At 34.7% G+C, this 14,936-nt stretch overlaps 1 protein-coding gene across 1 annotated transcript; it reads left to right on the forward strand.

Annotated features, from left to right (window-relative positions):
* The first annotated feature begins 3,171 nt into the window (after positions 1 to 3,171).
* Positions 3,172 to 12,919, forward strand: LOC142549920 (putative magnesium transporter NIPA8). Its single transcript, XM_075659156.1, has 14 exons — positions 3,172 to 3,488; positions 3,954 to 4,316; positions 4,836 to 4,923; positions 5,027 to 5,088; positions 5,306 to 5,391; positions 5,515 to 5,588; positions 6,857 to 6,959; positions 7,083 to 7,211; positions 7,292 to 7,391; positions 7,503 to 7,622; positions 9,696 to 9,786; positions 9,865 to 9,925; positions 12,303 to 12,399; positions 12,482 to 12,919. The coding sequence occupies exons 2-14, from the start codon at positions 4,224 to 4,226 to the stop codon at positions 12,698 to 12,700; spliced, it is 1,323 nt and encodes a 440-aa protein (XP_075515271.1). The 5' UTR covers positions 3,172 to 3,488; positions 3,954 to 4,223; the 3' UTR covers positions 12,701 to 12,919.
* The last annotated feature ends 2,017 nt before the right edge of the window (positions 12,920 to 14,936 follow it).

The raw sequence follows: 14,936 nt of genomic DNA on the forward strand, positions 1-14,936 counted from the left end.
GGCTTAAATAATTATTTGGGACATGTTAGAGTCAATGAAATTAAGAAAATATCGAAAACGTGAAATTTTACGTCTAGGGGTAAAACATTCTTTTTACACCTAGAAATTAGTAAATGTCATGGCAGTGTCCTGAATGTTGTTTTATATGCTAATATGATTATTTTCAATGATTATTGATGTTTATGAATTTTAAGATATTAATAAGTTTATGGATGTTTTTATGATTTTTATATGTTAAAATGTTTATTTTAAATGTTCATGGATTTTTATGGTTTAAATTGAACATTTAAAAGATATGTTGCATGCTTGTTTCAAAATAAAATGATTTTATATGCATGTTTTTATTAAGTTATGGAAATATGACATGTTGAAGGATGTGAAAAGATTGTGACTAAATATGTTGGAAATATCGTGATGGTTATGGTCCCAGTGGGAGTTTGACGATCGTGTTTCCTTGGATACGGATACGAATACAAATACGTAATACGAATACGAATATGTTAATACGTTGGCCAATGCCTAGTTGACGGGTGAGAGTGTCGCTAGTGTCCTCGCCGCCCAATACTGTGGTTACATGTAGATGGATCCATCACCCAATACGTTTAAGAATACGAGTCACAATCACGATCTGAATTCAACAAACATGAACATGAATATGAATATGTTAATATGAATATGAATATGTTGATACGAATATGGATATGAATATGAATATGTTTATGTTGATATGAGATTGTTTATCAAAATGTTTTTAATTAAAGTTTATGTATCATGAAAATATTTACGAAAATGTTATGTTTTAAGTTTATGCATCTTCATGAAAATGATATTTTAAGTACAAGTATTTTTCACTGTTGCATGTGATTTTATATGTATTACTTGTTATGAAGAATATGACGTGTTGAGTCTTTAGACTCACTTGGTGTGATTGATGCAGGTGATTATGATGATTATGTTTATGGAGATCTTGATGGTTGATTTGACTGGACTGAAGGTGCACATAACCCGATGACCGACGCTAGTTTTCCGCACTAGTTATGATTTATGACTTTAAGTGATGTTAAAAATATTTTACGACTTTTTATTTATGTTTTGAGAGGTTTTTGAGAGATTATAGTATGTGCTATATTTCTCAAATATATAGTTGGTTGTTTTATTTTAAAATGATGTCCAAAATATTTTATGTAATTTTTGGTGGTTCAGTCGATAGTATGTGAGGATTGAAAAAAAAATCTAGCACGTTTTAAGAAAACGAATAGCAGACGTTTCATCGATGGTCCATTTCTTTGTCTATATTCATAAGATCTGGTTTTTTTTCTAGACAATATTGTTCTTGATTTCCAAGAACTACTTCCACCTTTTCCACTTATAGCATAAGAATGAGATTTAAAGCTCTTCATTTTCTGCCTTTGTGTTTTATTTCCAGTAATTGTTTGAAGATCATTTTATCTAAAACATAAATGTGTATGCTGATTAATACCCTTAATTGTTTGTAATTCTTTTGTAATGTTGTCATATGCCATCATTGTGCTAACTTCCTTTAAGAAAAGAGGCTCGTCTAACCAGAGTATATGGATTTTCAGTTATATATTCCCTTATTAGTTATTTACATTTCTATCCAGGGACTTGACATTTTAGTGAAGAAAAATTGCATTGCTATATTTTCTTCGACTCATGACTTCCATCTATATTTAGTGAATAACATAATATATTCATGAGATGTCATGTAATTTAAGACTATACAAAGCTTGAGAATATTTCATTTTCTTCTCCGTGTCTTGACTATTAAAATAGTCTACTCCTATAAATTGTGCTTTAAATAGGGTAGTCATTATTTCGGTTATCTCGTCAAGAGATTTTCTTGCTAGGACTGATTCTTTGGTTTCTGCTGAAATCATGTAACAAGAGATTTTGAATAATCCCATGAGACTCGTTTCTAAAAATTTAATGAATCCTTATTTGTTGAGATCAAGTGTTGCTGCTACGATTTTCATTGCTAATGTCTAATCATCTACAAGTCCTTATCTGTTTTTGAAGTTTAGTACGTCAAGTTTAATTATAACTCTATATGTATGTATTGATTCTCAATATTCTTCCCATACGGTGTTTAATGCAAATGAACCTGATTTCTTTTTGACCTTGTTACTGTTGGGCGTGATTCTCCACTAGTCTGGAAATTTGTTCTGGTTCTTCCCATGTTTGTGTCATAGGATCCCACAATTTCTCTTGGTGGTTATTGTAAAGTTATTTATTAATCATAGAGTTTTCATCCACATTCGTGTTCATCTTTAGATCTATGATCTTGAGGTTTGCAAAAGGCTCTACAAGTTTTTGAAGATCATACAAACCAATCTTTTCTATTGTTGTCATCAGATTAATATATATTTTGATAATTTTTAATTAGATTGATCATTTTCTCATTGTCGGTTAAATGTTTTTCTACTACTTTTGCCTTCCCTATTTGATGTAATAAGAATTCAGTATCAAAGGACAATATCAACATTTATTCTGAGATCTTTTTACTAGAACTTGGTTGTTGTTCTAGAATTTGGATTCTTGTTTGAATATCATTTAACGTTCCAAGAATTTATTATTATTTCTCAATGATTTCTTTAATTTTACATAGTACATAGCATACCTAGTTGTCATAGTTTCATATTGTCTTTTGGATATATCTAAGATCTCCGGAAAGCTTTCTGATATTTTTCTTTTTGTTTTTGATGTCTAACTTTGGTTAGATTTTTTGTCTCAAATATTCCGAAACGCAGTTATAAAACCAATTATGTTTTTTTTTTAAATCACTTTTGTCAAGATTGAGGAGTGCAAACTAAAGTTTTGTGTTCAAGAGAGTAAATCCTAAATTAAAATTTGGATTGGAGATTTTTCTTTAATCTCTCTTAAATCAATGTTAAGATATTTATTGGATCATGTATACAAGGAGAAACTGGGAAAATAGATGCGGTCAAATTTTTTTTTTTTAAATACCTATTCAAATGTATTTAAAATATATTTTAATCAATTATTTTTTTAAAAAAATAATTGATCGATGTTATATTAAACAATACCCCGCATACAAATGCAGTCATGCAGAGCATATTTAGCTTATGTTTGAATAAAACAATTTAAATAGTGTAACTAATCATTTCAACGGTGAAATAGTTAAAAAAGAAGAAGATTAGGAACAAAGGTAGAAAGCCAGAATCCAAGAACATTCAAAATGGCTTGGAGTCCACGTTCAAAAACGTCGGTCTGATTTATATTTTGTCGTTGCTTCTCTCCATCTTTATTTTCCTCAAATGCATGAGAAGCTCCATTGCAATTTGCTAATTTAGCCTCCCCGCATTCTTTTCTTCTCAGGCAAAGTTACATCTGTACTGATTTCCAATAGCTATCCCATATCGTCATTATTAAGTACAAATCTTTCCGACTACAGTTTTGGCTTTTGAATTCAACAAAGGGCATCAAATCTTTCACCGCCGACCGGCGCGGTATGGTTTTTACACCTTTTTTTGCTTTAAGAAGTAATAAAAATGTCTAATTCCTGATCCAGAGGCGTCTTTGTTTATAATTCGATTTGATGATTAGTTAGCATTTGAGTTTTGGGGCATTCGGTTTTTCTCAAAACTTTTTGCCGTCGCCAGATAACATGGTTGATGTGTAACTCTTATGTATTTGAACCACCGTTGGATAGGGGGAAATCCATTTGCTTTAAAACCTAGCTGGCCTAACGTTGATTCGATTTCAATATGGTGATTTGATTTTAGTTCGTCTCCATTTACGTTATAGGTTGGTTAAGGTACAGTTATTTATCCTGAATTGCGACTATGATGGCCTACTTGCATCGAGACAAAGTACCATCAATTATTTTTGTGCTTATGCTTTTTTTTTTTTGCCGAAATTTGTAGTTTCCTGACTTGTTTGACATTTTTATACTGGTACACCACAACCATCAGCTGCACGAGTTCTCCTGGGGAGTATTCTTTTCAGTCAAATTTTGGCCACTGTCGTCACTATTCAATCCATCCTGTCTGTTCTTGCTTCCTGATGGGCATACAGTTTGGGTGAACAAAGTTCTGGTCTGGACGCTAATCAGCTACAATGCCTATGTCGGTGGACCCAAAAAATCAGATGGACTGGGAGTTGCAACATTAGTGATTAATGTTGGCGAATAGTATCAAAATTTTGCACGTACTCCATTAGTTGCTTCTTCACATCTTTTATCAATGGGAGAGTGGGTGATTGGAGCCTTCATAAACCTTTTCGGAAGCATTGCCATCAATTTTGGAACTAACCTTCTTAAATTGGGTCTTGACGAGGTACATTATGCTTTCCAATTTGTCTTTATAAATTGCTCGCTCACCGAAAGAGTGTTTCTGTGGAAAAGTTACATTTTATGCATGAAGCGTGTTGCTTGTTCTTGAGTGCAAAAGGATGGCTCTCTTTTGTTCAGTGCATGTAATTTTGCATGGTGTTTGATTGAATATTTTATTTCTTTTTGGTGCATCTTTAAGTGGTTTTGAAATGATAATCTTGTCTTGTGTTTTAGTTGTGCTTTTATGCAAATCTAGTGAGCTTTATCCGTGAGTGATCCACCCGCTTAAAACGTTGTAATCTTGGAACAGACCACCGTGAGCTAATAATGAGTTGATTGAGTTCTAAAATTAATGCAATAATCTTTTAATTTTCATATCATTTTTATATGGGTTTTGTACAAGTTCTTTCCTTTTTTGGAAAGAACCACAATAGATGCAAAACAAGAAAATAAGACTCTTATGACCTGTTGCGGTATTCTAATTTCTTTTTTTAACCAGTATTTACATGTGTCTAATTTGCAGAGAGAAAAGCATTCCATACTTGGCATCGATGGGACACATGGGAAGTCTTTCATGAAGCCCATTATATATTTCCAGACCTGGAGGATTGGTACCATTAATTAATCAGTTTCTTGTTTTTAAATGCATTAAATACACTCGACTTCATGAAGAATTCCATAACAAGTGATACCTTATATTATTAATAAACGCAGGTATTATTTTTTTCATTCTTGGAAACTGCTTTAATTTCGTTTCCTTTGGATACGCTGCTCAGGTCAGTAAGATGGCGAGTTGGCATTTGGAATGAACCATTTGAAAGTGTGATTCATTTATAAAATGTTTTCTTACCTTGATGGTTGATAAATGCCTAATTGAAGTTTTTTTGGTTTCATTACTATTTCTTTGTCCATAACCCCTGTTTCTTTTTTGTTCCTTTTCTTTGACTTTCATTGATTGGGTTCTTTTTTTTTTTGGTTAAATTTTATCCGCAGTCGCTACTTGCAGCTCTGGGATCTGTCCAATTTGTGTCAAACATTGCATTCTCCTACTTCGTGTTAAATAAAACTGTAACTGTAAAGTATGTTTAAATCTAAATTCTTAAGCTTGAGCGTACTTCTACTAATTGAATAGCATGCAATCTTGTTGATTTATTTATTCCCTAATATCTAATAATCGTTATTATCGGGAATGTTTTTGACAGAGTACTTGTTGCCACAGCCTTTATTGTGCTCGGAAACATCTTCCTAGTTGCTTTTGGTAACCACCAGTCGCCAGGTATGTAAGTTTCTGGAGCATTTAGAATTTGGTTCAACTTCCTGCTGCCAAACCTCTATTTTTTATACCAATATAGCTTCCAAACAATTAGAGAGGGCACGTAGATCAGGTATTCTTTTTGTCATGGGCTTCCATCATCTTGATTCAAAAGAATTGGAAAATAAATGAAGTTACATGAACAGTAGTTTTCAAACAATATTTTCTTGGTTGTAACATTTTACTTTTCACACTAGCAAAAAAATGTTTCTGGTACATGACAAGAAGCTGCTTGTGCTTTGTTTGGTAATGTTGAAAATCCAAACTTTAACTGCACTCGAATATGTGGGATATATTTTCAGATAGAGGTTTATTTTTTAACAGATTATCCTCCTTCAGCATTATTAGATACATTTTGATTTAATTAATTTTCAAAATGATGGTATATTTTGATTTTTAATCAGGTATAGAGATCATCTTAATATCTCATCTCATTAATAGAGTCTGTACATGGTCACGAGTGGAACTTTTTTATGCTTGGAAACTTTAAGTTCAGGAGTGGAAGCTACAATAGATATGCCAAATGAAGTCTTAACACAAGTCTTCCAGAGATAGAAAGAGTCTTGTTTGACTTTGCACTGATTTTCCATTGGAATATCTTAATCGAGCTTTAGCAAATTCTTCAATATGATTGGTGGACGAAAAAATCAAGGGTTTGCCAACTAATAGACTAGTTTATTGCCGCATTTTGCATTAGGATATAATTGAATTCACATCTCAGTTCTTTGTCAGTATCTTTCTCTTCGCCACTCTCAGTACCTGATAACAAAAATATCAACACGCGCTCCTGATGATTTCATAGTAACATAATTGGTTGAGGTGTAGAGATGAATTTTCTCTGTCTTAGCCATGCAGTGCAAATACATGCTTGGTCCTTATCATTGGTACTGCATAAGTTAATATGGCACCGAGTTGGCTATATTTTCTTTCGATATTTGATTTCTTATGCTTACCAATGTCAATGTTGTGTACCGAATTGAGCTGGAAACATTGTTTTCCCTCTTCTCTGTCTCGTACCCAATCATGTCATTTCTGATTATCGTTGAAATACTGGTTGATATTTTCATCAACTCAGCAACTGGACTAATTTGTGAAGTATTCGTGCATTATCAGTCGCTACTTGACAAGCATTGAATAGGATAGGGGTACATGGATGAGTTTTATATTTCTATTTTATTGTACTCTGAAATTTGCATATAGAGTTTTTTTAAATGCTCTTTATCTCTCTACAGTTTACACTCCTGAGCAGTTGGCAGAGAATTATGGCAGCGTTAGTTTCCTGATTTACTGTCTGATTTTGGTTTTGGTTGTTGGCTTTCATCACTCAGTATATAGGTACAAGGAAGTTTGTCAACCTGGCAGAATTTAGGCTATATCTTCCTTCCATTAAATTTATATCTTTCATTTCCTTTCTATGATCCTTCTATCTGTCCATGTAAATTACCATTGGAAATTCAGGAAAGGAGAATTGCTGCTTGCTAATCCTGGGAATGACATCAAGCCGTACTGGCGCATGCTTCTTCCTTTTTCTTATGCTGTTGTGTCTGGTGCTGTTGGATCATGCTCAGTATTGTTTGCAAAGTCTCTGTAAGTTGTGGCCCAATGGGTCTCCACCGCACATAAAATGCTAATGACATCCATTTCTAATTTCCTGTTCACTCGTATAGGTCAAATCTGTTAAGGTTGTCCTTTTCAAGCGGGTATCAGCTGCATAGCTGGTTCACCTACTCTATGCTTCTATTATTTTTTAGCACAGCTGGATTTTGGGTAATCATCATGACATCAACTTTTTTTCTAGTGGTGGGAAAAAAGTCTGCATGTTTGCGTGAGATAATGAATCATGTTAATGTTTGATTTTGTATTAACATCTGTCTGCAGATGGCAAGGCTGAACGAAGGATTGTCTCTGTTTGATGCCATACTCATTGTCCCAATGTTCCAAATTGCTTGGACATTTTTCTCCATTTGTACAGGATTCATGTATTTCCAGGAGTATCAGGTGTTCTATCCTCTACGTTAAATTTTCACTATGTGCAGTGATCATTTTCTTGAACTTTGTTTTTGAAATGATAAATATTTACAGTCATTAAATTGCACAGAGATTGGTTCATACTTGTAGAATGTGTATATGACCTTTCTCCAATTGAAACCTGTTTGAGTTGGTGCAACTGAAGAGTGAATTTCTCATGACATTAGTTTCCGCCAGTTTTTTGTGACTTTAAAAGGATTATGATGGATATTGTTGGGATATTTTATATGGGCTATATCTTTACCTTATACTAAACCAGAATTAGTGTAAATTTTGGATCGTTTTTCCTGATTATGAATATACTTAATAGTTCATGATAATACACATGAGCAATATTGTAAATAGTGGGAGGCGGTGGTGGGGCGGTCAGTAACCGCCTCAGCCACCTAAGCGGTTGAATTTGTTTAGCAATTTTTTATAAGTAATTATATATAATCATGCAATGTTTATAATTACAAATAATCATCATTTTTTATGTAATTAAATAATATTTATTCCAAAACAAATTTCATACAATATCATACAATCTAGATAAAATGCAAATAAATATAAATGCAAACTAACAAGATAATTAAGGTGATGACTGAAGGCGGCAGTGGCTGAAAACGGTTTGAGACAGACGGAGGCTGATGGTGGAGGACCCTTGAAACCAAAAGTAAATACAAAAGAGAGTGAGATGCGTTTTTATTATATTTAGGGTTTTTTAAATTGATTGAATTTGACTGGTTTTAAAATTTATTTGACTTTGACATTTGTTTAGGATTTTAAAATCATTGACCGTGTCGGCTGTCTCTTCGGCCACCTCCGCCGTTTGCTCGCCCGTTGGATAGTCTCAGACCGCCTATAGAGACCGTCTTAGACAAAGGCGGGGTCGTCGAGGGGCACCTACTGCCTAGGCACCTCGGCTGTCTCGACCGCCATTTAGAATACTGCACATGAGATGTGAAAAGGTTGCTTGTCCAACCTATTTGGCACTCCGATTCACTGCATATTGTATGTGTTACAAGTAAATAAGTGTTCGTGTGCCGAGCACCAACAGTTTGCTCAGCAATAAAAAAATTGAAGCAATTTTTGGTCAGTAAAAAGACATGTCCGACCATTTCAGTCAGCTGTTGCACCAGGGAATACTAACCGGAATAAGCATGGTTGAAGAAGGGGAAAAATCTGGATTCCCATCAAAATTTGATTGAAATGGTCAAATCATTGTTTGAGATATCCAATATTTGGCAGGCCTCTTGAACTTTTGAGGTTTTCCATTGCTCATTGACGCTCCTTACTTAGCTACGAGGGATTTTGTAGTTCAACTTTACCAGTACAGCCTGCTTCCTAAATTTAATTGAGAACTACTTTATTATACAAGAAATTGAATCCAAATAAGACAAGATAAAGAACAAATAAATGACCATGGTATAAATAAACAATTACCGGGAATTCAATAAACTCGATATGGTTAAGTGCCCTATTCTCCTTTTTGTATTTTGTATTGTAGAAGCAGTGATTTTTCGTTTTGTTTTTTCTGATGAAATTACCAATGTATTCTCTTCAATAATGCGCTTATCACATATTGTGACATGCTCTTTTTCATACTATTAAAATGTTGTTTAGAAAAAGGTATTTATTCATGAATGTTGATAGAAATAGCTGGCATTTTTCAGGATAATCCCGATTCATAATGTCTAATCAGCAAGTTACTTCAATTGGAGCATCAGTTAAATTTGGGCAAAATGAAATTATCATCACCCTCTTCAATTTTTTTTTAAAAAACATAGAACCCCCTTATATTAAATTAAAGATCTTTTACAACCCTGTGTTTTAAAATTCCGGCATAATCCCCTATTGGCAGGAGGTTTTACACCTGATTTTTGGAAAAATAGGGCTTTAGAAGATCATTAATTTAATCGAAGGGGTTATGCGCTTTTTTGGATTTCCAAAGGGGTGCTAAATGCTATTTGCCCAAAAACATTTCTTGGACACATTTTTGCTTTATTACTGGTGGACAACAATATTGGCATTTCATGGTAAAAATTGCATGTATTTACACAGGTGCTTGATGCATTACGAACTACAATGTTCATTCTGGGAATGATTTCTGTATTCATAGGCATTTCTTTGTTGGCACCAGATGAAGCAAAAGGTATTTCATTTTACATAGGGATCCATTTTTAGTTTTACCTTCATGAGGGGTATTGGAAATAATTATAGATTTTGTCAGGAGGTGGAATCAAAGATACGGCTCTGGTTTCTGCGGATGCAACTCATTCGAATATGGACAGGTATGATAACTGTTACTGAAACAAGGATCAAAATAATGATTCCTTGAAAATTACATCAATCAAAAGCTGGGAGTTGCATCTATGGATAGAGGACAAAAGAGGAAATAAACTAAAAAGAGGAAAAAAAACTAACTTGCCCTTAATAACCTAACCTGCAAACTTTCCCCACTAGAATGATTCTAGTTAAACAAAATACTCCTACATTCAATAATAAGATACTCCAATGATGACTAAAATGTTATAATCTTCTAACAACCCCTCGGGCATAAGTATAAATGTTGATAATTTCTCAGCAGATCATTAAATATTGTTTTTCCGTAAGCCTTTTTTGAGAATGTATGTAGCTTTTTGCTTGGTAGGAATGGGGGTCATGCGCACAACACCATTGTCAGTTTTCACTTTGTTGAAATGCTGATTAACTTCCAATATTATAATGGACATTACTGTATGCTATATAGTTGCCTTATATTTTTTATTGGCATTAATAGCTGCCATTGTCACAACATTCTGGTGATTTGCTGGGCATCCTTAGCTCTTGCGTTAGATGATTCAGCCACATTTCATTGCAATTCTGTGAGCCAAGTCTGTAAACTAATGCTTTTGCACTACTACGAGCTACAAATGGTTGTATCTTAAATTTATGAGATTGTCTGGACATAGACACAAAATTCTGTCATACATTGTATATCAATAAATGAACCTACCCGATGAGCATGTGTGTATCTCAGTTAATCTTTATTCTTCTTGAAATATAAGCCTCTTCTATGTTACCTTTTAGATGTCTTAGGATTTCGTAAACTGCTTCTAGATGTCTCTCCTTTGGAGAGGGCATAAATTGACTTATCTTACTATTTACAATAGCAAATGTCTAGTCTAATGTGAGAAAGGAAATCGAGTTACGAATTAGCTTTTGATATCTTGCTTTGCCGACAGCCTCAGTCTTCTTCAAGACCTAACTTGTGATTTGCGTCCATGGGAGCCTTACCGGAGCCTCTGTAGATCTACACCCAAGCATTCCTACCTATGGAAGAAGGTCTAGAGCATACTTTCTGTGCGAGATGAAGATTCATTCCTTATTCCCTGGCTACCTTCATGCCTAAAACATACCTCATATTACCTAGGTTTTAAGTTCAAACCTTCCTGCCAGAAATTAGTTCGATTAATCTATCTACGCAAGATCATTTCCTTGCATAATAATGTCATCCATGCAAACCGTTAGCATGGCAACTTTACCATCATCTGATTGCTTAGAAAACAAGATACAATCAGTTTGAGCGTGTTCATAACTCTAATTCTTAATTATCATTGTAAATTTATCAAGCCATTCCCTTGGAGACTGTTGTGGGACATAGATTGATTTCTTTAATATGCATACTCTTCTTCTATCTTCTTTTTATCCCAGAGGAATTCTATATATGCTTCGTCGTGTAAATTGACGTCAGGGAAAGTATTTTTTATATCAATTGTCAAATCCAAGATTATTAGGGTACTCTCACAATATTGAGTTTTGCAATTGAGGTGAATATGTCATGCTAGTCAATGTCGTGGGTTTGAGTGAATCCTTTGGCAACAGCATCTTCCCTATACTTGATCGTGAAAACCACTTCATCTTGCAGTCCTTTTTCGTATTGACAGCAACATCACAGCAGAATGGTGTTGCATAAAGAAATAATCTTGATCTTCTTGCGGTCACTAGAGCCCTGATCTTTACAATGAAGGTGTGCCCAAAAACCTAAGGGGTGAAGCCATTATAACATCAGGTTATCTCATAAATAGGATGCTCTCAAAAGTCCCACAATATCAACCTCCACTCTTTCTTCTTCTCAAACCCTATCCTTAACCTCTCGCCCATTTATCTTTTCCTTAAAATAGTTTTCGTCGCGTTGTATTTGTCAATATTCACAACCAAAACCAATGCAAGTTTAGGGAGCAATAAAACCGTAGCAGCTAAGGTCTTCGAGTCAATTTACTGATTAACAAATTGCATGATAATTTTGGGAGGTGAAGCACAGCGTTGAAACAAATTCTCTGTTAGCTCTATTGATTCTATACTAGCAATCAGGGAACAAGGTCTTGGGATTTATCTGGGCATGAAGGATATTGATGAAACTCATGACCAGTTTACCTGTCATATAGTCTGATGCCCCTTGGTTTGTACATAATTTTAAACTTTTTTAATAAACAATTGAGTATGTTGGGTACCCCTTTGCACAGTGGTTAGGAACACAAAAGTTTCCAAGGCTTATAGTATGATATATATTATAAATGAGTAATCAATATCTTCTGTAGAATCAATTACTTCATTTTTTGTGATTGTTGAACTAATATTGTTCGATGGTGGGGGTCCCTCATCGGACTCTATTTGCCATTGTCACAGTTTTGTCATGCCATCTGAGGATTCGCAAATTAAAGATTGGAATTCACTTGTGCGTGTGACGCAGACGAAGATTACAAACTTGATTGTCAAAGCTAAGGTTCTGTAACATCTCATATTGGGTTTCTTTAACTGGATAGCAGATTGAAATGATGACATATTCAAACCTTTGTTTCGTGCAGGCTGCTTGTTCATTATCATTGGGTCTCGGAGAAGAATCCATTCACGCATCTTCAGTTCTTGTGATGCCCATGGTTTCATCTAAAATAATAGGATTCAGAGGGAATGCTTTCAACCAGACTAGGTCGTCTACCTTAAGAACCCCAAGTTGGAGCAGGGTTGACGAGGATGGTGAGAATTTGTTGGAAACAACTTCAATGCTGGGGCAGGGCGTCAAATAGGATTAAACCACCCGTGTGCTGGAATGAGTTGAGTTCGCTGCCTTATTTTTTAATGCCATAAAAACTCATTTGTGTAAGCTGTAGTTTTATCAGTTGGAAAAATGTACACTTTGTGAAAAGGTATCCCAAACGATTAAATATTATTGGTGAAAGCTTTGTATGGACTACCAGAAGTTGATCACCGTTGCTTATAAAATCTGATGTCATTAATTTGATCAATGACTACGAGGATCAGAAGCGTGCTTGTGAAAATTAATAATAAATAAATTTAATAAATGTACCGAATATTATGGTTGTATAAAAGCTTTAACACAAAATTATCCTCAATTTTATGTGGTTTTCTACCTAAAACCCACACTGCGAGCCCATACAACTAACAAAAGATGGGCACCATCGGCATTTCACAATTAAATATAAAGATAATAAATTTATTTGCACTTACATTTATGTAGATGCTAGAAGAATTGTATACATAAATAATTCGAATCTTGAATTTTAGGGTTTTTTTTAAAACTAATTTAAATTTAAATTTTTTTTTTCAAAAATAATGTAAAAAAAAAAATGTTTGCAAATTTACGGCAAACCGTGCTTAGTAAGCACGGACGCTGCACTCGTGGAGTAGCGTCCGCGCTTACCTGTCCGCGCCTACCTTTTTTTTTGGTCCATTCTTTTTCTTCTATTGGACCGACACTTATCTAGTTGAATTCGTTATCCTTCCTCCTCCTTCTATCTCTCATTTTCTCATTCACCTGTTTCTCCTTCTTCATGGAAAATATTTTGAGATCTTTGCCGTAGAACAAAATTTAAAAGATCTATATCATATTTTAGAATGACAGATAATCGAAGTCCAGAAGATCCCAGTGTCCTCTATTTACAAGCGACACATATGTCTTCAAATGTTTCTTCCTCAACCGTGATGATATTGTCTTACTCATTTCATTGTTGGCTCTGAGATGCTTCCACTCCACAGCTGTTCCCGGATTATATTTGCACAAAGCACACATATATTTGGGAAGTAATTGAACGGAGCTGTCCCATGTACCATAAGCAATTTTCATAGCACGTTTCAAACTGCGCCATGGCTTTGTGTACGAGATTCGATATCCATATTTATCTTTCACATTTTCGATGATATACTTAATCTCGTAAGCAGGATCACAACGAACAACTCTCAATAGCGTGTGTGCCACCATATCACTGTTCAAATTCTTATGGTCTACACCAACAGAGGTAGATATACATGTGTGAGGCCCGCCATATTTTGTTATTTTCCAATAACCAGCCTTGGCCTTCAAAGAAGCGCGAAGTCCCCATCGACAAATGACCGTAGAAGAATTGTTTTTACAACGTAACTTCCACAAACTGCATGTGCTTTGCACAACACGGTACTCACGCCTGACAACTCTGACTGAAAAATCTTTCACAGATGCAATAAGATCATTATTATCTTTAAATAATATATTAACGCATAATTCACCGCTATCCGGATTGTAATAGCTTGATTGCACTCCAGAAGGTACATTGACAGAATCAGGACGCTCTTCCCCAAAAAATTTATTGAAAAACGATGGCATTTCAGAAGTGTTTGAAAGAAATGGTACGGTCTGCCTCTGTAATGTGTCACGAGGGGGTTGTCGAGATGATGTCCCCTCATCTGGATTTGTAAAAGTATTCACTTCATCATCAACATTCAATTCTTCTTCTTTAGACTCGCTGTATGACATATCAAGTTCAGAATCAGTCCTCCAAATATCATCATTATTGGCCTGATCCGGACAACGAGTACTCGTATCTAATGTTGGATTCGGCCAATATGGAGCATTATTTTGTTCCGACGAGACATTGATATATTGATCCCAAGACCCACTTACATCATTGAAAGTCATATTACCGAGTCCTTCAGTAACCTGTGGAACATAAGATTCTACATCCTGGAAACCACCATACGTAGACGTACCGGGTTGATTATTGAAACCTGAATCGGATGCATGTAGAACGTAGGATTCAGGATCATCAAATCCAGCATCATGCTCAATTGAATTTGGTTCCACGTATAAATGCAACATACGCATATTGTCACATTGCATTATAAACTGTAGAGCATCATCATCAACGAGATTGACTTGAGTTTCATGCCAGGATAATCTTTCCATGAATGAATATTTTGTTGACAAATTCAAAGAAAAATTCGTTGGATCGATTCCTAACATTTTATGCACAACTTCAACCAACTCAA

The sequence above is a fragment of the Primulina tabacum genome, chromosome 6 (genome assembly GCF_025594145.1).
Source record: "Primulina tabacum isolate GXHZ01 chromosome 6, ASM2559414v2, whole genome shotgun sequence".
Taxonomy (NCBI): Eukaryota; Viridiplantae; Streptophyta; class Magnoliopsida; order Lamiales; family Gesneriaceae; genus Primulina; species Primulina tabacum.